The following is a 25,565-nucleotide window of genomic DNA, read 5'->3' as shown; positions in this document are numbered from 1 at the left end:
AGGAAGATGCGGCAATAGGCAGTCACCAACAGGAACTGACAGACAGTAAAGGAAAATCTTATCCAGTACAGTATCCGTATGGAGGTTATGTTGTCAGAATTTATGTTCATTATGAGTAATGTGTTTGCTTGCATGCATTTGACTATCCTCCCTCTTGACTGGGAGGATTGGGAAGAAAATTCTAACAAAACTCCCACGAGACATCCGAATGATTGAAGATATTAAAGCTTTCATGAGGAAATTGAAGGCTTTCTTATTCTGTGAGTGGTTCGACAATTTTGATTTAACAGTGAGCGAGCAATATGCGATGTGAAATGCTGAATGATCTTGAATGAACATCATAAAACAACTGTGGAGGTCCTGTAGAGAGTAGGATTCCCCTGCTGTACAGTGCCGGATAAGCAGCCCTTAAAGTAAAGTAAGTAAAACTTAATTGTTACAAATATTTGCTCTATTTCGTGTGGCTCCACTACATCTAGTATCCAATCCAGCAAATAACGGAGCAACTGCTGTACCCTAAGGAAGGGGAAAATGAATAGGTAGAAGGGCCAGTCGATCTCACCACTGATTTTTACTTACATCGCAACTGCAATCTTAGGTGAGATGTTTTTTGTCTTGAAGGAGCTAGGTTTGCTGCGCATCTGTAGAGCAACTACTGCTAGGTCAAGGATGCTGATATCCAAAGACATGTGAGTATACTCCCAAAGATAATGGGTATAGAAGATCTGTCGTTACCTGACTCATGTCTTCAAGAATTGCACCCCTGAAAGGTTCTTCCTAAAGGCTGGGATAGATCTGATATGTCTGACTTCCTGTGCACAAATCGGGGATGGTCCTTTCATCTCCTCATCTGCACTAAAAGGACATTTGATTGTCTTACGAAGCCAGAAAGAAAGGGTGTTTAAGCATCTTTTCTTTATTCCTTCCATTGCTGTATCAGGAATTTTAGTATCCTCCCAAAACAGGAAGGCAAGTCATATGGTCTTTGCTAGTCACTACTAGTAGGGAAGACATGAAGAAGGTTTTTAATTTTCAAGTCATGAATGGCTGGGTTTAAGGTCCTGAACGCGAACTCATGAATCAAGATGATAGAGATTCTCTAACCTTCAAAATGGCTTGTAACACAGGAATACTTATGCCGTTTCCTATTTGCATTGTCAGAATCAGGCTAGCCAAGGACAGTCCCGAGGGTCGAAGCCTTATTTGCCATCAGTCCTGCGGGTTCGAGCGAGAATCGCTTGAGATGCCTGTGAGCTTGAGAAAGGTTCCTTATGGCTTAACCTCCCTAAGAGTTCCTCATGGTCTTGTTAACTCTCAGTCTACACATACAGTACTCTGAATATGAAGTTCTCCTTTGTGAAGACCGATCATGTTCATCCCTTGTTTGTGAGGATCCTACGCATGGGGACACCTCAAGTGATTTCCTAGAACCCTCAGCTGAATTCTTCTGAAAAGATCTTATTTGCGTATGTACGAACGTGCACTTGGCGAGTGCGAAAACGACGGTGAAGTCAGATGGCAAAGGTCTCGCATGACGATTCTTCCTCGGAGATGATTCTTTCCATTTTCTACATCTGGATGTACTGTATGAGGGTTGCTGTCTGAAGAAGGGAGTGTCTTTCTAGCGCTTTCTGTAGGAAAGCTGATGTCTTCATTAGGAGGTTCAACTCTTTCACGCTTACATGAAGAGGGACTGAAGCGAGTGAAACAGTCAAAGGGTCAGCATCAGATGTTAAGTACGACCGTACAGAACACGTCTAGAAGGGGAAGGAGGATGAGGTCTCTGTCGGTGAAATTACCACTGATGTAGGTGACCTAGGGAGGTCAAGAATAAAACATCAATAGTGGCTACCTTGGGCTGTGAAGGGGGTGGCAGCCTTGATATCAAGGGCCTCTTCTGCAGTGGCAGGCTTGGCCACTGCAGAACCAGCTAAGGCCTCAAGGAGATTCTATGTAGAAGGAATGCCTTCAATACCCAAATGAAGGTTATAAGGTACAAGGTGCCTGGTCCCTAGAGGGGTCGTCTTTAGCATCAACGATTTCAGGATCAGTAGGGTGGGGCCCCTCACCTCCAATGGGAGAAGTCTGGCTCTCCTGAAGCTTGCCACGAGGGAAGAGCGGGGTCGCCTTCCTTCTTCTGTCTTTCTCCTGTAGGGAAAGCAAAAGTCTGATCCCCGTTGGGTGAAAAAGAGCCCAAGGACTTTTTTGGCAAGGGGGAAGACCCTGAAGGCAAAGAATATTACTATGACTACTTCTTCCTTTTGCTGATCATTGCAAAGACGGCGAGACCCTACACTCATCACAGGGATGACTGTGAATAGTCATAACTCCAAGAAACAGGGGCATAAAGAATGAGGTCTACCTCCTGCCGGGACATAAACCTGCTATAATTACAGCCAGGTTTACTGGGGCATGACTGCATGCCTACACATTGCACCTTCATAACAATCACACTGATACACTGAAAAGAAGTGAAGAAAAACTGTAACCTAATAACAGTCAAGCTCTGCAAACCGAAGAGAATACATGTAAGGTATACTACTTCCCTGTAGCTGAAATCAAAGTAGTTACTCATTGTGCTGATAGGAGGGGCCAGGGCTTCCTCGCCACTTGCCAGGAACTACCGACACCTTGTTTTAAACTTTCAAAAACCGCATTCCAGCGGCACTGAATTATACTTCAATTAAAGGACGAGGGTTTATATACATGTAGGAACAAAACCTTCTTGATAGTTCATAACTTACCTTGCAAATCCTCTCTTGATTTTGGAAAAGGTACTTTATGACTGGCCTGTAAGTGTTCATAGTGCCATTCATGATCCTAACTTGAACTGCTATGTGTCATCTGTTGGGAAAAAAAAGATAAGTATGAAGTTCAACCCTTTCAAAAGCTAAGACAAAAAACGGAAGAGGATGCGCATTTCATTTCAAATGATATTGAATTAATTTGAACAATTTTATTTTACTAATGAATAACTTTATATACTGTACAAACCAACTGAGATTTAGTAGTGTTTTACACTATGTTAATGTGTCAAACATTGTTTCTTAAAGAACAGCAAGATACAGAGCTTAATACAAGATGCAGAGAAGCCCAAGCACTTGAACTTGAAGTGATAAGACTTAACGCAGAGATTGGTAATGGAATTCCAGTGACCATGAAAGCAGTGTTCATACTGTTCTATCTACTACAAAGCCCAATAACCTGATTTGCTGATGAACACAATGATATGGACAAAATAGAAAATAAAAATGTTTATGTGCAATCATATGAATACCATACTGTACTTCTAAATAACAAAAATCACAATTTTTTAAAGTTATTTATTTTTCCTAGCTGAAAACATACTCCGTACATAAAAGACAGTGATTTGCATCCATGTTTAAACAAACAGTAATGTAGTTTATCAGCTGTAGGGAGATCACTATTTGTAATGGCTGAAGTAAAATGGAAAGTTAATAGGGAGTACCTGCTACCCTTCACCTATCTGCTGCTGCTATTTGATCTTGATTACAAGCTTTCAGGGACCCATTCTTGCTGGTACAAGAGAATATTCTTAAATAAAGAATGAAGATTTTGCAGTCTCAATAATGAATCACTTAACTGTTACTGTAAAGATGTTAACAGCTAATTTTCTCAGACTTTCAAACATAAGTGGTACTTTTTTTCAATTATGAATAATTGCGACTATAGAATGCTATTCTAGATTACGGAAGTAAGAATCAGTTACACTATACTGTACAGTGATGCCTCAGGATACGAAAGTAATCCGTTCAGGATACGGTTTCGTATCCTGATTTTTTCGTATCCTGAGTCGCGTTTTACATGTAAATAGCCTAATCCGTTCCAAGCCTTACAAAAAGTCACCTTTTCTTTCATAAACACGCTAAACTGTAGTAATAAACATGCAATGCAGCCATTTCTATCATTCAATAATTAACCCAACCGTTAAAAACAGCCTAATTCATTCCAGAAACCACCATGAGATTATTCAATAATGTAGTTATAGCCTAGTTATCCCCTCCAAGCCCTAAGAAAACGGTCCATTTTCTTTACTACTGTATAAAAGTTACGGTACTGTATGTAAAGCATTTGGATCAGTGAAGGTGTATTGTTACCTGTACACCTAAATTAAGGGTTGACACCCTGAAAAAAAAGGTACTGTATTCTCGGTGACGAGTTGGGATCTCGTAAGCTTTTCGTATCCTGAAAATTTTTTCGTATACTGGGGCATAAAAATCTTTGTATCGCTTTTCGTATCCTGAATTTTTCGTAAGCAGAAACTTTCGTATCCAGAGGTATCACTGTATTAATATCTAGCTAACTATGTCAAGTACCCTAGTATAGGTAGTAACCAGAAGTTAATCTTGTCAGTCTCGATCTGGCTGGACCAATTTCTATACAAGTACCTTGTGGTAAGAGTGACATCATTTTTCCCAGTTAACACTAGCTTGTCTATTAGGCTATGTACAAGAATTGGTGATACTGAATACGAGGACAAAAACAAAAGTATGTAACCAAATGTCTGATATGGCCACCATGTTCAAGTTCGGTAATGGTTAGGTTCTGCTGCCCACCTCACAACCAAGTAGGATGTGACATCCTGAGTTAATTTAGGTGAAGAAAGTTAGATTAAGAATCATCACTATATGCCACAGATTTCTGTGGGGTATTTTGTGGAGTGGAAAACATGACCCATATCTCATGAGGTATTTGTTTTATTGGAAAATCTTGTACATAAACAACAGTAAAATTCAATTAGTATTTACAGTACTTAAACCTCCAACTATGGTCTTACCCCATTGACTTTTCAATTTTTGAATAGTACCAATTTTCTAGATGTACAAAAAATTACTAGGTTCTCTCAAGGTCTTTCTTATGACCATAGACTGCTCTGTCCCATAGTATTTAAATGGAAAAAAAATAGATTGCTGATCACGGCGAGTTGAGCCGCAATTATTTTAAAACTAATCAATTCGATTTTCAATCAAACTAGGCCAAATCATAGGCAATTCTTCTATCCAAACAAAATTTATAGGATCACAGGCACAGATACTGGTACATATTTAAAGTACAGCATGAATTTCACTCATTTAGATAGTTCACCAAATTTTCAGCTGGGCTCCACAAAGCACTAGATGAGTTGGAAGACCCAGGCTTACATGGCTGAGGACTATGAAGTGTGAAGTTGGAGATGATGAATGGCGAAGTATTGATTTAAAAGCTCAAGACAGAGACGACTGGTGAAATCATGGGAGGGGATGATAATGATGAGATAGTTTGTACTATGTTCTGAAATGATGAATAGCAAGGTAACTGGTTAGAATTTAAGTCAATGAGATCTAATCAAGATTGTGCATCTCCTCTTCATCTATCTCATGGACCAAAGCAACAACATACTATGAGGGGAAAGATTTTCTGCCCTGATGACTTTGACTACAGAGACTAAATAAAATCAGTAATGCACTCTTTTTAGTTATGCATTGTATTTAAAAGGCATTTGGCACTTAGCCCCCCACTGAGTATGTTGACAAGGTTGGGTTACATCAGGATTGTCCGATTAGGGTGGGTTGTACGTGGTCGATGCATGTGTTCAAACCAAATGTTTCATTGTTACAATAATTGGTCACAGTTTATGGAAGTCCCGGGCAAAAGACCTAGCTAGGAACTCCGTCCTGACTACTTAAGCATGATATTGAGGTTAGGTTAGAATAATCTGGATTGGACGATTTTGTAATGAAGTCTGGGTTCAGGCACATGTCTAATAAGATAGACATATCATTGCAGAACAACAGGTCAGATTGTGTTCAAGCTAGTACAGTATATGGAAACATTACGCAATGATTTGCATAAAAAATGAGAAATTCCTTCAAGTTTCTCTTACTTGTTTTTTTCCTACCGCCGAAAAAGTGCTTTTTTTTTTTTTTTTTTTATGGAATAGCTAGCCAACATCATTTATTAGGCAATAGCAATTGCTATATTTTCTATTTTAAATTATTAATGCAGATTTACACTATATTTAAAATTCTACTTCACCAAACGAAACTCAAAGACATAAATTTTTAGAGGTTTTCGGCTTATTACCAAAGCTGTAGTAGAATCCGTCCACCCTTCTACAGTTTCTCTTGTCTGTTTCCCACACCCAAAATTCCTTGGTAACCTTGATTATTCCTAATTATATTTAGGGAAAGGAGGGTTTATAACCAGTTTCCGCGTGAGAGTCCAACACCTCTTTAGTCCGAAAGTCAAAATATTTGTCCACGAGGCTAGTGTGTACAGCACATCCCTGTACCGCTTACCATAACACGGGAGCAATATGTTATTTTTATTAGTAAAATAAATTTTTGAATATACTTACCCGATAATCATGTAGCTGTCAACTCCGTTGCCCGACAGAATTCTATGGAGGGATACGCCAGCTATCACAATACTAGAAGGGGGTGTATTTACCAGCGCCACCTGTGGCCAGGTACTCAAGTACTTCTTGTTGACACCTCCTCAATTATTCCTCGGTCCACTGGTTCTCTATGGGGAGGAAGGGAGGGTCGATTAAATCATGATTATCGGGTAAGTATATTCAAAAATTTATTTTACTAATAAAAATAACATTTTTCAATATTAAACTTACCCGATAATCATGTAGCTGATTCACACCCAGGGGGGTGGGTGAAAAACCAGTGTACAAGACTAAAGGATAGCTAAGTATCCCGTATTTCATATAATCAGTTATCCACAATAACAATGAAATAATAAGTACCTGGTAAGGAAGTCGACTTGAACCGTTACTCTGCCTTTAATAAGATCGTCTTCCTTACTGAGCGCAGCGTTCCTCTTGGGAGGCTGAATCAACTCAAAGGTGCTAAAGTATACAGGGCTGCAACCCATACTAAAGGACCTCATCACAACCTTTAACCTCGGCGCTTCTCAAGAAAGAATTGACCACCCGCCAAATCAACAAGGATGTGGAAGGCTTCTTAGCCGACCGTACAACCCATAAAAAGTATTCAAGAGAAAGGTTAAAAGGTTATGGGATTATGGGAATGTAGTGGCTGAGCCCTCGCCTACTACTGCATTCGTTGCTACGAATGATCCCAGGGTGTAGCAGTACTCGTAAAGAGACTGGACATCTTTGAGATAGAATGATGCGAACACTGACTTGCTTCTCCAATAGGTTGCATCCATAACACTCTGCAGAGAATGGTTCTGTTTGAAGGCCACTGAAGTAGCCACAGCTCCCACTTCATGTGTCCTTACCTTCAGCAAAGCAAGGTCTTCTTCCTTCAGATGAGAATGTGTTTCTCTAATCAGAAGCCTGAATAGTAAGAAACTGAGTTCTTAGAACTTGGAAAAGAAGGTTTCTTGATAGCACACTGTAAGGCTTCTGATTGTCCTTGTAAAGGTTAAGACCTTTTTAGATAGTACCTAAGAGCTCTAACTGGGCAAAGTACTCTCTTCAGATCATTCCCCACCAAGTTGGACAGGCTTGGGATCTCGAACGACTTAGGCCAAGGACGTGAAGGAAGCTCGTTTAGCAAAAACCGAGCTGCAAGGAACATGTAGCCGTTTCAGATGTGAAAACAATGATCCTGCTGAAGGCGTGGATCTCACTTACTCTTTTAGCTGTTGTCAAGCACACGAGGAAAAGTGTTTTTAATGTGAGGTCCTAAAAAGAGGCTGATTGGAGAGGTTCAAATCTTGATGACATAAGGAACCTTAGGACCACGTCTAGATTCCAGCCTGGAGTGGACAACCGACGTTCCTTTGAGGTCTCAAAAGACCTAGGGAGGTCCTGTAGATCTTTGTTGGTGGAAAGATCCAAGCCTCTGTGGCGGAAAACCGCTGCCAACATACTTCTGTAACCCTTGATCGTAGGAGCTGAAAGGGATCTTACTTTCCTTAGATATAACAGGAAGTCAGCAATCTGGGTTACAGTGGTACTGGTTGAGGAAACTGCATTGGTCTTGTACCAGCTACGGAAGACTTCCCCTTGAGACTGATAGATTCTGAGAGTGGATGTTCTCCTTGCTTTGGCAATCGCTCTGGCTGCCTCCTTCGAAAAGCCCCTAGCTCTTGAGAGTGTTTCGAAAGTCTGAAGGCAGTCAGACGAAGAGCGTGGAGGATTGGGTGTACCTTCTTTACGTGAGGTAGACTTAGAAGGTTCACTCCTAGAGGAAGAGTCCTGGGAATGTCGACCAGCCATGCAGTACCTCTAAGAACCATTCTCTCGCGGACCAGAGCGGAGCCAACCAACGTCAGCCGTGTCCCTTTGTGAGAGGAGAACTTCTGAAGTACCCTGTTGACAATCTTGAACGGCGGGAATGCATACAGGTCGAGGTGGAACCAATCCAGCAGAAAAGCATCCACGTGAACTGCTGCTGGGTCTGGAATCGGAGAACAATACAACAGGAGTCTCTAGGTTATCGAGGTAGTGAACAGATCTATGGTTGGCTGACCCCACAGGGCCCAAAGTCTGTTGCAAACATTCTTGAGAAGGGTCCACTCTGTGGGGATGACCTGACCCTTCCGTCTGAGGTGATCTGCCATGACATTCATACCGCCCTGAATGAACCTCGTTACCAGTTAGCTTTCGATCTTAAGACCAGATGAGTAGGTCCCTTGCGATCTAGAACAACTTCCACGAAAGAGTCCCTCCCTGCTTGAAGATGTAAGCCAGGGCTGTGGTGTTGTCAGAGTCCACCTCCACCACTTTGTTAAGCTGGAGGGACTTGAAGTTTATCAAGGCCAGAATAACCGCCAACAACTTCTTGCAAATGATGTGAAGTGTCCTTTGCTCCTGATTCCATGTTCCCGAGCATTCTTGTCCGTCCAAAGTCGCACCCCAGCCCATGTCTGATGCGTCCGAGAGGAGACGGCGGTCGTGTTTCTGAACAGCCAAAGGTAGACTTCCTTGAGAAGAAAGCTGTTCTTACACCACGTGAGAGAAGACCTCCTCTCTTCGGAAACAGGAACTGAGACCGTCTCTAGCGTCATGTCCTTTATCCAGTGAGCAGCTAGATGATACTGAAGGGGGGGAAGGTGGAGTCTCCCTAACACGATGAACAGGGCCAGCGATGAAAGTGTCCCTGTTAGACTCATCCACTACCTGACTGAGCATCGGTTCCTTCTCAGCATGCTCTGGATGCATTCTAGGGCTTGGAAGATCCTTGGGGCCGACGGAAAAGTCCGAAAAGCTCGACTCTGAAGATCCATACCCAAGGAGACAATGGTCTGGGATGGAACGAGCTGAGACTTCTCAAAATTGACCAGGAGGCCCAGTTCCTTGGTCAGATCCATAGTCCATTTGAAAATCTCCAGACAGCGACGACTTGTGGGAGCTCTTAAAAGCCAGTCGTCTGACGGAGCCGGACACAAGATCATGATACTGCTGCACAGTCTGTGAACTGTCAATCATGGGCAAGCGAGGAAGTACAGTGACAACCCGAATCTGTCTAGACTGTCTGGGTCGTACAGACAACTCCTTATCGGGTTGCTGAGGTTGCCGCACTGCGTCACAACAAGTCACTTCTGTTGGTTGTTGAACGTCTTCCCCGTGACACATTGACTCCGTAAACAAAAAATCCTCTAACAAGGACTAAGCTTGGACTGCATGTCATGCAACACAGTTCAAGGTCTATGGGAGCAGGTGTGGTAACAGACGGGATTAGCGACTGAAGTGGAACCATTACCTTCCCTGGAAGCATGTTATGCTTAAATAAAAGTCCATAAGAGGTTATGCAGCTAAAGGCTCCCTCCAAATGACAGAGTCCTCAAGGGAATATCAGAAGGAGGGAGAAAAGAACTTTCTCATCTACAGGGACCATATCCTAGAAAAGCTAAGTTCTCTCAGTGAGGGTTCACTGGTGCAAAAGCAGCAGACTAGAAGGCAACGTTATGAAACTGCTTGACAGTCTAGTGAGTTGGCAACAACCAAAGATGTGTGACTGAGAAGCATGCGGTAAGGTATGCAGAGCATGATGTATGCAGAGTATGCTGTCTGCAGAGCATGCTGTATGTAGAGCATGTTGTATGCAGAGCATGCTGAATGCAGAGCATGCTGTATGCAGAGCATGTTGTATGCAGAGCATGCTGTATGCAGAGCATGCTGTATGCAGAGCATGTAGTAAGCAGAGCCTGCTGTAAGCAGAGCCTGCTGTAAGGAAAGCAGAGCGTGTGCATGGCGTTTAACATTTCTCAGAAATTCCATGACCAGTGCTAGAGTGCTTTATGCATGCTTGCATGGGGTTTTAATATCAACATAATATTTACCTTACATTCATAACTCATGATTCATATTTTTGCCATATTTTGCGATCTTGTTAAAAATATATTGCAAGGAATACAAATATATTTTTATAAGAAATACAAATAACCTCCATTATCATATGGTTTGAAAATGGAGGTAAGGTATGCTGAACAGCAGAGTCAGAACGAGCTGGAACAACAATAGTTGTGGTTTCCTCTTCAAGACTCTGTTGAGGGAACACCTGAGGCTCAGTCTGCAAAGGCTGAATAAAAGACAAGCAGAAGGAAGGCGCATGGGTGGAGGAGGCTGACTCCTAGCATGAGTGGTTGAACCCAAGGGTTGCGCTTGCTGAGCGGTTGGCGGAAGCGGAGTAGCAAGTTCCAGTTCCTGTGGTGTGAGCGGAGCGCGATGAGGAAGAGGCTGCGCAGAACAAGGTAAATGTCTCGCAAGCTGAGGCTCCTGAGGCGCAAGGCTAAGGTGTTGTGGTGCTTGCCTTGTGGAGGGTTGAGCTCGCTGCAGCGAGAGCTGAGGAGACTGACTCATGGACGGGAGAGGTTGTTGTACCTCAACCGAGTGTTGCATCACTGGTGGAGCAGCAAGTGGAGGCGGAGGAAGAGAGGTATAATCCTCCTGATCCCATTGTAAAGGTTGCCTTAAGGAAGGCTGATGGATTATCATTATAATTATTTCCATATATATGATTACTGTATCATTGTTATATGTACCTTTATTACTAATACACATTCAGCATATATGTTGTGTTAGGAATACATGTATGCAAGTATTCTTGTTTATTGGAGCTTAGGGAATACTATGTAGCATTTATATTATCTCATGTGGCATGCATTTCATATTCTAATTATCTGGTATTATTGCAAGCAGTCTTTCCCGTAGCCCGCCACTGTTCACAGCTCCTCCAGTGTATTACGTTTATTTTGATTACTTTCACTTATTATATGGCTTAAGAACTTACGAAAGTGTTTCTGTGAAAACCTTATTTATTTTATATATAATAATAAGTAAGATGGCGCAGTGATTGATTTGCCATAAGTGAATTTTGATCATTTAGTGAACTTATCCAACCGGCCTGGACAATGCAAGAAGTGTTTGTGTTCATCGTAACCAAGTTCGTTAGCAGTTGTGAACCATAACTTTGTTTGGATGTATACACTGGCAGTGACTTTGTTTTGTGATTACAGTGACTCTATATAGGGCTGTGTTTATTTTAGCAATCTGAGATTAGAGCTAATGTGCGTCGGCCATATGTAGAGGCCGGAACAAGAGCGTCACATTTATACTCAGCTGCGTTCGAGGGGAGACTAACGGCACTCGCTGTGCATGCAACAGCCGCGGCAGTCACAGTGTTACCAGATACAGCATAGCTCTGTTGCCTCGAGCTATTGTACTCGGTGATTGGCTACCGTTTGTGACGTCATTGTGACGTTACCACTGACGGCATTGAGTGATATTTTCTCTTTGATTTCGTGAGATTTTTCTATTTATGCCGCCGAAACACGATAAAGGAAGGAGACCAAAGACTTCTGAGGTTTCTCCCCCATCATCCCCAACCCCAACTGACATGACGTCATCTCCAACGCATTCAAGATCTATTTCTCCTTCATCAACCCCTTCAACCATGGATTTAATCAGCAAAATGTTTGAATACATGGATAAAAAAGATGAAGAAAGAAGAAAACAGGATGAAGAAAGAAGAAAAGAAGACAATGTCAGACATCAGGAAGAATTCAAAGCATTAATTGAAGCTATGACTGGTCCCAGGCATACCCTACCCCAAGCAAGTGGTATAGGGCCCCCTACCCCAGCACCATCGTCTGCAAGTGTTCTCCAAGTGCCTAATTCAGCTGTGCAGACACCTAAGGTGACAGTAAATTTGCCTCCACCATTAACCCATGATGTTACTTATAGACAATACACAGAATGGAAGCAGAGATGGAAGGATTATGCTGTTATGGTAGATTTGGATAATTTACCTCAACCTAAGCAGTTGATACAGCTAAGGGCATGTCTCAGTGTCGAGATGAGACGCTTATTAGAACACAATTTGGGTATTCCACCAGACTCAACTATGCTTTTGGATGATGTTTTATCTCATATCGAAACTTATATAAAGGGTCAGCAGAATGAAGCACTTCGTCGGTTAGCTTTTACTCAATGCAAGCAAGCAGAAGGCGAGTCATTAACAGATTTTTTCGTCCGTTTACAACAGCTCTCAGAGGAGGTTGATTTATGTCAAGGTGTTAACTGTGTGGAGGCCCAAATGAAACATGCTATTTTGGTTGGCATAAGGAATGAAGAACTTACCAAGAAGCTCATTAGCATGCCTACAACAACAACACTTGAGGAAGTGAAGCTGACTTGCAGGGCTTTTGAGGCTGCAAAGAAGACAACGACAGAGCTTAAAGCTCCACAGACTTCAGTGCGTGCCGTGTCAAACTACAAGAAGTTAAAGAAGGCATTTGCTAAACCGGAGCAACCTAAGAAAATTTATCATCAAGAGAAAACTCCTTCTTCAAGTAGCAGATGCAAGAATTGTGGTCAACAGCATAATAGTGACACATGTAAGGCAGTATCCCACAAGTGCAGGAACTGTGCTAAAACTGGCCATTTCCCATATACTGCCGCATGCCCAGCATTGGCTAAGGAGTGCCGAATTTGCCATAAATTTGGCCACTATGATGTTTGTTGTGCACAGAGAAAGTCAAAGGGACCAAGGGAGTCGAAAGATTTAAAGGACACCAAATTGAACACTGTCAAGATATCTTCTCCAGCCATACGTTCAGTTAATTTACGTCCCCTAAGTTGTCCCTCACCACCTATTAATTTACATGTCACATATGGCAGTAAATCAGGGAAGATCAATGTTATCCCTGATACTGGTGCAGATACCACTGTTTTTGGAGTGCAACACTTACAAGCATTGGGCATTGATGTCAAGGAATTGTCTCCGCCCCCTGAGTTGCAGTTTTCCAACGCCGATGGATCACCCATGGAAGGTAACGTTTTGGGATCAATGGAGGCCGTCATGACTTATGGTGATATCTCATACAAGGGATATATTGATGTTCTTAGTTCTCTCCCAACACCATTACTGTGTTATGATGCCCTCCGCCACCTAAGGATCATTCCCTGGGACTTCCCACGTCAAATGCAAGAGAGGAAACTTAGCAGGACTTCAGCAGGAACCAGTCAGGTCCCAGTCAGCCAGGTTAATACATGTGATCAAACGTCCGTTGTTCCTCCACCTCCAGCCACATCCTCACCTGAGGAAGCCAGGCGATACTTTCTTAAGGAATATAGCGATGTGCTAATGACAAAGGAGCAGTTTCATCAAGGAGCACAACTCAAGCCAATGACTGGACCACCTATGCGTATTCACCTAAAAGAGGATGTGAAACCCTTTGCTATCTACACTCCACGTCTTATACCACTAGCCTTTCAAGAGGACGTCAAGACCGAGTTGGAGACAATGGTAGCACAAGGCATCATTGAACCTGTTGGGGATCAGCCATCCCCATGGTGTCACCCCTTAGTGGTCGTGGCCAAACCTACAGGTGGTGTTCGTGTCACCACAGATTTAAGCAAGTTAAATTCACAGGTTTTAAGGCCTGCACATCCTTCACCATCACCATTTGGTGCAATTAGGAGTATTGATCCTAATTCAAGGTATTTCTCCACTATGGATGCATTGTGTGGGTACTGGCAGATCCCACTAGCAGAGGAAGACCAAGCTCTTACAACATTCATCACGCCCTACGGTCGGTATCGCTATCGTCGTTCACCCATGGGATTCAGCGCTTCAGGAGATGCCTACTGCAGGAGAGGTGATATCGCTCTTCAAGGCATCCAACATTGTGTCAAGGTTGTGGATGATATCCTTGTATATGATAAGGATTATTATTCTCACTTATGCAGGCTCAACAAAGTTTTGTCTCGCTGTAGAACTCATGGTATCACTTTAAATGCAGAAAAGTTTGTTATTGCTAGCCCTACTGTATCTTTTTGTGGGTATACGTTATCTGAAAATGGAATTGCAGCCGACAAGGAGAAAGTTCGAGCTATATCAGAGTTTCCAAAGCCAGCAAATCTGACAGATTTAAGGTCATTCATGGGCCTTACTAACCTATTAACAGAATTTTCACCCAATCTTGCAGCTGCAGCAGATCCGCTTCGGCCGCTAATGAGCCCTAAGAGATCCTTCACGTGGACAGCAGATCATGATGCCGCCTTTGCCAGTGTTAAAAAGGCTCTCTCTCAGCCACCCGTGCTGGCTCATTTCGACCCGACGTGCCCCACTGTACTACAAACGGATGCTTCTCGTTTATATGGTTTAGGATACGCACTTCTACAAGACCATGGAGAAGGCCGTTTCCGCATGGTCCAATGTGGTTCAAGATTTTTGGCTGATGCAGAAACTAGGTGGGCCACCATTGAGCTAGAATGTTTAGCTTCAGTTTGGGCTATGAATAAATGTCGCCATTACTTACTTGGATTGCCCCATTTCACATTGGTGACTGACCATAGACCCCTGATACCCATCTTGAATACATATACATTGGATGCAATAGAAAACACACGTATTCAGCGTCTGAAAGAGAAAATTTCACCCTATATCTTCACTGCAGTATGGCGTAAAGGCAAGGAACATTGCATCCCTGATGCCCTTTCACGTTCCCCGGTGAGCCACCCAACGCCTGAAGATGATATGTTAAATAGTGAAACCCATCTTTCCCTCAGGAGTGTTGTAGCCAAGACTGTGGATGCAATTTCAGAAGCGAAGACATTAGATACACAAGATCTTATCTTGGAAGAGATTCGCACCGCAGCACGTGAGGACCCCTCGTACACAAGACTCCTCCAGAACGTTGCCAACGGATTCCCCAGTCACCGTTACAATCTCCACAATGACCTACTACCCTATTGGAAAATAAGGGAGGATTTATATACCGATGATGACCTTGTCCTATATGGTAGCCGAATAGTAATTCCCTTAGCTATGCGACGCAGCATTTTAAGACGCCTTCATGACAGCCATTGTGGAGTGGAGGCGACTAAGCGTCGGGCTAAGCAGACTGTATATTGGCCTGGTATTAATTCAGACATAGCAAATACTGTCCATGCCTGCGAGCCATGTCAGATAATGCAGCCAAGCCAACAGCAGGAACCACTATTATGCAACGAAAACCCCTCTCGCCCCTTCGAATCAGTATCGGCTGATTTCTTCAGTGTTGCTGGGAAATCTTTCCTGGTGTATGTAGACAGACTATCTGGATGGCCTGTAGTTGTAAAATTTGGTACCAATACTACAGCGGAAGTAACAACACGACACTTCAGTCACATCTTCCGAGACTTAGGTGTTCCAGTAAGGCTGAGGACAGATGGTGGACCTCAGTTCACCAGCTCAGAATTCAAGAATTTTCTTACCCGATGGGGTGTTCAACATGTGATATCCACACCTTACTATCCCCAAAGTAATGGCCATGCCGAAGCAGCCGTGAAGAAGGTCAAACATTTTATCCTAAAAGTAGCACCTTCTGGGAACATCAACACCGAAGATTTCGACAAAGGATTATTGGAAATACGGAATACTCCTAACTATGCTGGCCTTTCTCCAGCGCAGATATTATATGGCCAAGCCCTTCGATCATGCATCCCAGCCCATGCATCATCATTCAAGCAGGAGTGGCAAGAAAAAGCAAATGAATATGACCTTCGTGTAGCATCACGTACAGAAGCAGCCAAAATAAGGTACGACAGTCGTGCACACCCTTTGGAACCACTCAAACTCAATGATAATGTCCGTATCCAAGACCCTATCTCCAAGCGATGGGATAAGACTGGCATTATTATGGGCATCGGTAGGTCACGAGACTACCATGTGAAGTTACCCTCAGGAAGAATATTATGGCGTAACCGCCGTTTCTTACGCCCTGTACCTCATTCTCCTTCACATTTGCCTGACGAGACACAGCAATCTCCAAAGAAGAAGGATGTTGTCCCTGCTACTAGTCAACAACAGCAAAGTGGCACTCAAGCTGAGTATCGGCGTTCACCGAGACGCCATACCCGTTCATATAGCTCATTGAACGCAAAGGGGAGGGGGAGGTGATGGATTATCATTATAATTATTTCCATATATATGATTACTGTATCATTGTTATATGTACCTTTATTGCTAATACACATTCAGCATATATGTTGTGTTAGGAATACATGTATGCAAGTATTCTTGTTTATTGGAGCTTAGGGAATACTATGTAGCATTTATATTATCTCATGTGGCATGCATTTCATATTCTAATTATCTGGTATTATTGCAAGCAGTCTTTCCCGTAGCCCGCCACTGTTCACAGCTCCTCCAGTGTATTACGTTTATTTTGATTACTTTCACTTATTATATGGCTTAAGAACTTACGAAAGTGTTTCTGTGAAAACCTTATTTATTTTATATATAATAATAAGTAAGAAAGGCGGAGGCTGAACACCACTGGGAACAGCAAACTCAGCACGTGGCTCAACATCGTACGCCTGGCAGGTGGTACTGCGATCAGGCGGAGCGAGCGTAGGCGGAGCGAGTGTAGGCGGAGGCGGAGGAGCAACACTCTCAGCCCGAAACTCACGCATCAAGTCCGAAAGCTGTGCTTGCATGGACTGTAGTAGAGTCCACAACATCGTACGCCTGGCAGGTGGTACTGCGATCAGGCGGAGCGAGCGTAGGCGGAGGGAGTGTAGGCGGAGGCGGAGGCGCAACACTCTCAGCCCGACACTCACGCATCAAGACCGAAAGTTGTGACTGCATGGACTGCAGTAGAGTCAACTTGGGGTCGGCAGACACTAAGGTCTGCTGAGGTAAAGCCTTAACAGCAGAGATCTGTTGCGGCAGAACCTTACTCCTCTTAGGCGGAGTGCATTCAACTGATGACTGAGGAGAGTCAGAGCTAACCCAATGACTGCATCCGGGTTGTTGAACTTTAACTTCGTACGTCTGGCATAGGTCTGGACTTTACGTTAAGAGGTCTTGAGACCTGAGACCAGCGTTACTCTGCCTTTATTTTCTCCCCTAAATCTCTTCTGCAGACGAGCAAAATAAGGACACAATCGTCTGCGGGTGGGAGTGACGGTCTCGGTAAGACACGCCCACAACCACCGAGGATACTTCTGTGCGCCGATCAAGGCCTGCTGAACCCTTATGCCCTTCGACATTGCTTCTCCCCTGGGCTTGGGAGCTTGCAAGAGGTCCCGGACTGGGAGGACGACTGGCGCGCACAGAAGTACCCTCACGCACAACACTGACATACTTTGCGCTAATCACTTATCACTTTGATTTCTGTTTGCACTTATTTCACTGAACTCGAAACTTTAAGTGGTTTGTACCTGAAACACGCAATTCTATCCTTTCTCAAAAGTTAGTAATTGCGAAAACAGAATTACAATGTAACAGAAAAATCTAATGAAAGATAATTCAGTGGCTGGAAAGAGACTAAACACTAGATCACTCTAGAAACGTTTAGTTTCTTCCCCTAAAGAGACTAGGGAGAAGAGCAAAAACGATAACGACGTTACTCGTACGCCTGGCAGGCTTGAAAGAAACGTTTATCCTATTTTTCTCCCTCCGTCTCTATCTCTCTCTCTCTCTCTCTCTCTCTCTTGACTTAGAACCTGAGAGAAGAGCCCAATCATATATATCGTTAAAACATATTATTGTTAAAGGAAAAAACTGAAATATTTCCCAAAATGAAAAGTTCCTTTATTAGGATCAAAACCATTAAGTTAAGAAAGAATGAACAAAACGCTAGACACGGTTACTCTTACTGCAACGTGAAACCGTGAACATTCTTTCTCTATCGTAACGATAGAGTGCAAGTTGAACGTTCTGAACGTCAACAACTGCAGAGACAAAACAAAACGTTAGTTCAACTTTGAAAAAGTACGAGACTATCAAAGAAATTCTTTCAAACTCTGTGGCGGAAATAGCATAATATGTTAACAGGTAAAACCGAAATGACGGGCTCAATGTTAATTAACTTCGGTACCAAGAAAAGACCGCCTACTATTAGGAAGGTCGAATATAAACAAATATAAAAATTAATTTTAATAAGTTTATAATAAAAGGAAGTTAATCGAAGAGGCCTATAAGAGGCGGAGAGATATAAAATAAATCTATAACTTTTGTTAAGCAAAATTAAGAAAGAGAGTCTATACTCTCTTAGACACCAACACTTCCGTCTAAGGGAAGGGTCGGCCATTGAAAGGTGAACGAGAGTTCATACTCTCTTCGTCACCATAATTAATCAAAATAATTCCAAAAGCTAACTAAGCTAATATAGAAGTTTCCAGTAAAGCGACAGCCGAAATCAAAGAGAAATACTTCACCAAAGTCGTGAAAATACTCCAAGAACATAAGCGTATCCCAGAACGTCTTGCCGGAAGCACGACAGAGGAATAATTGAGGAGGTGTCAACAAGAAGTACTTGAGTACCTGGCCACAGGTGGCGCTGGTAAATACACCCCCTTCTAGTATTGTGATAGCTGGCGTATCCCTCCATAGAATTCTGTCGGGCAACGGAGTTGACAGCTACATGATTATCGGGTAAGTTTAATATTGAAAAAAGATGATGTTAAATTGCGAGTGAAGCACCAATTGAACTAAGTTATTTACCAGATAATTAACATATCAAAATACTTTCCGTCACGGCTATTGGATCGTCGGACTAGAACTACGGTCCCTTAGTAACCCAGTAGCACTTTCCTCATTATTAATTTATTTATGGTACAGGTAAAATAAGCTATAATGCGATAAAATGCACGCAAACTTATTTTGCGGAGCGAGCAATTTGGAACCAGGCACCATCCCATACAAATGAATGAACAATTCTTCAAAATAATATGGAATACTTTGAATAATTCATTGACACATTTAGTTAACTGGGTTACCACCTATCAGAATAACAAGTGGTTGTTTGGAGCCTTTGTATATCAGCGGTCAGTTCCTCCCGCGTGGATTAAAAATGCACATCAACTAACTTAAACTTTCCCCCCCTAACCTAACCTATAAGCCGTGTCCTTACCTACTTACCTGGGGGGGGGGGGGTGTTTAACGCCCCGCTGCGACCCCTCTTACACTGCCGTATTTTAAGTTAGCCATAATAATACATACAGGTGGCCGCTATCATACATACACCCCATTAATTTATTTATGGTACAGGTAAAATAAGCTATAATGCGATGGAGTGCACGCAAATTTATTTCGTTGAGTTAGGAACTAGGAACCATCCCATACAAATGAATGTCCAATTCTTCAAAATAATATGGAACGCTTTGAATAATTCAATGACACATTTAGTTAATTGGGTTATCACCTATCAGAATAACAAGTGGTTGTTCGACAGGTTTTATTTTACAACAACAAAATGTTCCCCACATGATTTTAATCAGCATATATCAATTAATCACTACTAGTTCATTAGTTTTCACAATTAAATTAGAGGCGGTTGGTCAAAATAAAAAAAATGTTGTTTCGCCTACCTCTCTGAAATTTTCTAAGTCCGGTTTTGATCTGCACCCTGACGCGGGTAGCATTAAAAACGTTCAAAACACCGATAATTACAGCGTTTTTTTTTTTTTTTTTCAATGCTAAAAGTGGTAGTTTTGCCAGGAATGAGTGTCGTTTTCGAAGAGAACAGACCTTTTTCCTTAGAAAAAAGTAGTTTTTTCCCTAGGTAATATTACCCTGTAATAAAGTACAATAATACCCAAATAATCGTATGGTTTTCTTAGAAATATTTACCGATTAGGAAACTTTTCCGAGCGAAAAGGGCACCTCTGCAAGTCGGTGTAAATGTGTCTCACTAAAACTAATTGACTAAAGGAACCATCCCATACAAATTTATGTCCAATTCTTCAAAATAATATGGAACGCTTTGAATAATTCAATGACCCATTTAGTTAATTGAATAACAAACCGTTGTTTGACATTCATGGCCCGGTGTGACGGTCTGAACGATCCCCCGGTCTCAGAATTCTCCTTGACATTGTATAATGGTTCTTTTCCGCCATTAGCTCGCTTCGCTCGCATGAAAATAAAACATCAAGCTCGTATGTACTGGCAAGCGGTAATGTTGAGCTGCGCACGCTAACATTACAGGAAAATAAAACATCAACCTTGCATGCACTGGCAAACGGTAATGTTCGCGCATGCGCAGATTATCAAGGAGAATTCTGAGACCGGGGGATCGTTCAGACCGTCACACCGGCCTGGCCTAGCCTACTCGATTTGTGGATTTAAGGACCACAAGTAATCTTCACTTCCACCTTAAGGACGTTTAATGAAAGATATATTAAGCCTTAAAAGGCTAAAATTACGGTTTAATCACGGCTAAATACGCTATTATAACACACAGATCATCTAAACCTATATTGGCCAAGGCACTACACCCTACAATACACAAGACTATATCAATAAATGACTCAATATACGTATATAATGGTATATATACACAAATATACTTATATATACACATGCTACTCGCAAACTTGGTGTATAATGGATACATACACATTTCATGAACTGTTTTCCCGGAAATCTCGAAGAAATTGCTGAAATTGCTGAATTTCATGAAGAGGCACCAGAAGGTTTTGTTTACTTTTGCTCATGACTTTGGTTGCGTTTATTTAGGTCATTTCCTTTCCTCGTTGGGCTACTTTTTCTCTCTTGGAGCCCTTGGGCTTATAGCATCCTAGCTAATAATAATAATAATAATAATAATAATAATAATAATAATAATAATAATAATAAAACCACTTAACGTAGTAAATATTACAAAGAAACGCCCCTCAATAATGTAATATTTTCTACGTTTATTATTATTATTATTATTATTATTATTATTATTATTATTATTATTATTAGCAGCTAGGCTACAATCCTAGTTGGAAAAACAGGATCCTATAAGTCCAGGGGCTCCAATAGGGAAAAATAGCATAGTGAGGAAAGGAAATATTTTATTATTATTATTATCATTATTATTGTTGTTGTTGTTGTTGTTGTTGTTGTTGTTGCTGCTGCAGCTGTTGTTGCTGTTGTTAATATTATTTATTATTACTAGCCAGGCTACAATCCTAGTTGGAAAAGCAGGATGCTATAAGCCTAAGGGGAAAAAAGCCCTGTGAGGAAAGGAAATATTATTATTATTTTCTTTATTATTATTATTATTATTATTATTATTATTATTATTATTATTATTATTATTATTATTATTATTATTAGCTAGGCCACAATCCTATTTAGAAAAGCAGGATGCTATAAGGCCAAGGGTTCCAACATGGAAAAATACCCCAGTGAGAAAAGGAAATATATTATTATTGTTATTATTATTATTGTTGTTGTTGTTGTTGTTGTTGTTGTTAATATTTATTATTACTAGCTAGGCTACAATTCTAGTTGAAAAAGCGGGATGCTATAAGCCCAAGGGCTCTAACAGGGAAAAATAGCCCAGTGAGGAAAGGAAATATTTTATTATTATTATTATTATTATTATTATTATTATTATTATTATTATTCTAGGCTACAATCCAAGTTGGAAAAACAGGATGCTATAAGCCCAAGGGCTTCAATAGGGAAAAATGGCCCCATTGAGGAAAGGAAACTTGAAAATAAGTAAACTATATGAAAAGTAATTAATAAAGAATATAAAATACCGGTATATTAAGATAAGTAACAACGTTAAAATAGATCTGTTGTATATAAACTATGAAGAGGGACTTATGTCAGCCTGATCAACTTCAAATCTAGCTGGAAGTTTGAAATTCTTAAGTTCCACTGGTTATGAAGATCGTTCCACAATCTGATCACAGCTGGAATAAAACTTCTAGAATACTATGTAGTGTTGCGCCTTATGTAGTTTGATTTTGCCTTGTGTTTTTCTATTAATTTATGGTGAAAATAGTGCACACTTCATATCTATGGATACCAATTTATCTCCATTTTTTTCAAGTTGGGAACTAAAAGTTATTTTATTCTTATGTTCAATTTTCTTAGAACATGATCTTTAGCATTGGACTTACAATAGTAAAATGTATAATAGTGTTAATAATGAAGCAGTATGTACTAATTGATGTACATATCATGAACTATGATGTAAAATATCATCATCATCATCGTCTAAATTTTTTTTTTATTGAAGGCCGTCCTATCGATCGCATTCCTTTCGTTAGTCACAGGTTTAATCAGTCTCGGTTATTTTGTTGTTGAATAACTCATGCTGCCTTGTCACAATTACCTCACCGCCAACGGAGTTGGAAGGTTATATTTTACCCACTGTTTGTGTGTTTGTTTTATGAAGAGCTTCCTGTTCACAATTTTAATCGTAGAGTAAAAAATAAAACTTGAAGGTATTAGCTGTTATGTAATAAGATCGAAATTATTGAATTTCGTAAGGTCGAGGTCAAAGGTCAAGGTCACGGTCAAGCAAAATGTCCCATTCACGTATTCAGCCATATGTTTGGACATTATTGTTATAGAGACTTCAAACTTGGTTCATATTGGAGTGTATGAAAATCCACGCCAATTGATACATGTTAAGGTCAAGGTCGAGAAGTAAGCTACAACGGCGGAGGTCTGTGCTTTACTGAGTGCCCCTATAGTTAATTTTTAATATAAATGTGTTTAAGTTCCCCGTCATTCTTTTGACTGTAGAGTATCTTATTGTATAGTTTGAATGCCTTTTATTAGAAGACTCTTTTTATTTCATTGGTTGTAAATACCGAATTTGTACGAAGGAACAAACGGTTTTGTATATGTTTCCATATGTATTAATCTACTATACATACCAGACTTTTTATCTTGTGTTCCAGTTTTTAAACATCTCTCTCTCTCACTGACTGATTTACCTTGTATGAAACTCTTTATTGAAAAAAAATCTGTTTACAAGTACAAAACTCTAATTAAAAATCACAAATTTTAAGTAATTTGTATTTTTCCTAACAATACTTACCTCGAACTACTTTTTTTAGGAGTATCTGGGATCTCCTCTCAACCGACCAGAGTTTTGTGTAGTTTACCCCTAGTCCCGTTTTCTATGAGGGGTAACCTCAGGTGGAGTGGAACATCTCAACCCTGAGAAACACAGGGTATAAATGCTTGCTTTTAATTGAGGATATTATATGTGGATTGACAACTCTGTTCTATAATTAGAATGTGTAAGGCCAGTCTCCCTTGCATTGTATCCGCTTAGAACTTCAGAGTAAAAGATTCTGTAACTTCATTGTGCACAGCGTGAAAGCGGGAGGGTGGGTGAGGGAGTGGCAGAGAGAGGGGAAGTAGTCATTCCTAGGAAAGAGAGAAAGAGAGCAAAAGAGAGCAGGAAAAGAGAGAAAAAGAAATAAAAGAATGATTATTTAAGATATTAATTCTTTAGCGATAATGAATAACTCTCTCTCTCTCTCTCTCTCTCTCTCTCTCTCTCTCTCTCTCTTTCTCTTTCAGATTCCCTGACTTCATGTGCACAATGTTCAAGGTATTAATTCTTTGGCGATAATGAATAACTCTCTCTCTCTCTCTCTCTCTCTCTCTCTCTCTCTCTCTCTCTCTCTCTCTCTCTCTCTCTCTCTCTCTCTCTCTCTCTCTCTCTTCTCTCTCATATATATATATATAAATATATATATATGTATGTATATATATGTATGTATATATATATGTATGTATATATATATATATATATATATATATATATATATATATATATGCCAGGCATATGTCCAAATTTCTTTCATTAAAAGATTTATCTGTCCATTGGGTATTCCTTCAGCCTCTATTACCAGGTGTGAGCAATTCATAGTCTAATGCTTATTTGCTTTGGGTTTAAATTTTAATATAGGAACCCTTTGGGGTCATATGAACTTTCCCCAAGTTCTTAGCCATAAATTCCTATATTTTGTATGATATTTCTTCACAGCCTTTTGGAACAATTACTACAGAATTTTAGTCCTGTCGTTATATGAAATATTTAGTTATTTTCTTTTCTTTGTGATCATATTCATTATAATTTGCAACTTTGTGTTAAAAATTTACACGAGCTTAGACTCATATTTTACCTGTTTTATATTTTTTTAGAATTTATCGATTCACTAGTGACCAAATATTTCCTCTCAGTTTAGTAGCTATCGCTGCAGTGTCATTAAATTTTAAAACTAATTTATTCATATTTTTTTTTGTAGTTTCAATTTGATAATTTGTCGCCATATTTTTTCCATCTGATATTGAAAATTTTCATTTGCTTACTCTGGGCAATTTTTTCCATCTGATATTAAAAATTTTCATTTGCTTACTCTGGGCAATTTTTTCCATCTGATATTAAAAATTTTCATTTGCTTACTCTGGGCAATTTTTTCCATCTGATATTAAAAATTTTCATTTGCTTACTCTGGGCAATTTTTTCCATCTGATATTAAAAATTTTCATTTGCTTACTCTGGGCAATTTTTTCCATCTGATATTAAAAATTTTCATTTGCTTACTCTGGGCAATTTTTTCCATCTGATATTAAAAATTTTCATTTGCTTACTCTGGGCAATTTTTTCCATCTGATATTAAAAATTTTCATTTGCTTACTCTGGGCAATTTTTTCCATCTGATATTAAAAATTTTCATTTGCTTACTCTGGGCAATTTTTTCCATCTGATATTAAAAATTTTCATTTGCTTACTCTGGGCAATTTTTTCCATCTGATATTAAAAATTTTCATTTGCTTACTCTGGGCAACAACTTTTAGGTAGAATTTTTGTGTAACTTCCTCACCCAGTCTTCGTGTCGTGTTGATCTTGGTCATCACTTTTTCAGAGGTTATTGACATGCAACCACCTTTAGAGTTGTCGCATCTTGAGATTATCTTGTCTTCACAAAGAATGTAGATAGCTTAGACATTCGGGATGGATAAGATAAGATAATGCAGTAATCAGTATTGCGATGAAGTTAATATTTATCCAGTATGTTGATTAACGTAAATGAGGAAGGAAGTTGATACTAGCTTTAATTTTTCCTTCTGCTCCAGCTTAGTGTTTTACTTTTCATGAATGAAATAGAAACTAGAGGGGCACTCAGTAGAGCGCAGACCTCCGCCGCAGCAGCTTATTTCTCCACCTTTTGCTCCACCTTGACCTTTGACCCTAAAATGTATTAAATGGCGCGGATTTTCATACACTCAAATATGAACCAAGTTTGAAGTCTCTGTGGCAACGATGTCCAAACTTATGGCTGATTAAGTGAATTTGACATATTAAGTGATGTTCGAACGTGTGAACGGAGTAAT

At 40.5% G+C, this 25,565-nt stretch overlaps 1 protein-coding gene across 1 annotated transcript in view; it reads right to left on the bottom strand.

The window, feature by feature from the left end:
- Window positions 1-20,909, bottom strand: part of LOC137644187 (uncharacterized) — a 38,065-nt gene extending 17,156 nt beyond the window's left edge. The window contains exons 1-2 of the mRNA XM_068377188.1: window positions 20,817-20,909; window positions 2,745-2,844 (exon numbers count right to left, since the gene is read on the bottom strand). Coding sequence (XP_068233289.1) covers window positions 2,745-2,816 — 72 coding nt within the window. The 5' untranslated portion in view covers window positions 2,817-2,844; window positions 20,817-20,909. The remainder of the gene's footprint in view (window positions 1-2,744; window positions 2,845-20,816) is intronic.
- Between the last annotated feature and the right edge of the window lie 4,656 nt (window positions 20,910-25,565).

The sequence above is a fragment of the Palaemon carinicauda genome, chromosome 7 (assembly GCF_036898095.1).
Source record: "Palaemon carinicauda isolate YSFRI2023 chromosome 7, ASM3689809v2, whole genome shotgun sequence".
NCBI lineage: Eukaryota > Metazoa > Arthropoda > Malacostraca > Decapoda > Palaemonidae > Palaemon > Palaemon carinicauda.
Note: the sequence above shows the minus strand (reverse complement) of the source record. Positions and strands in the feature narration are given on the sequence as shown.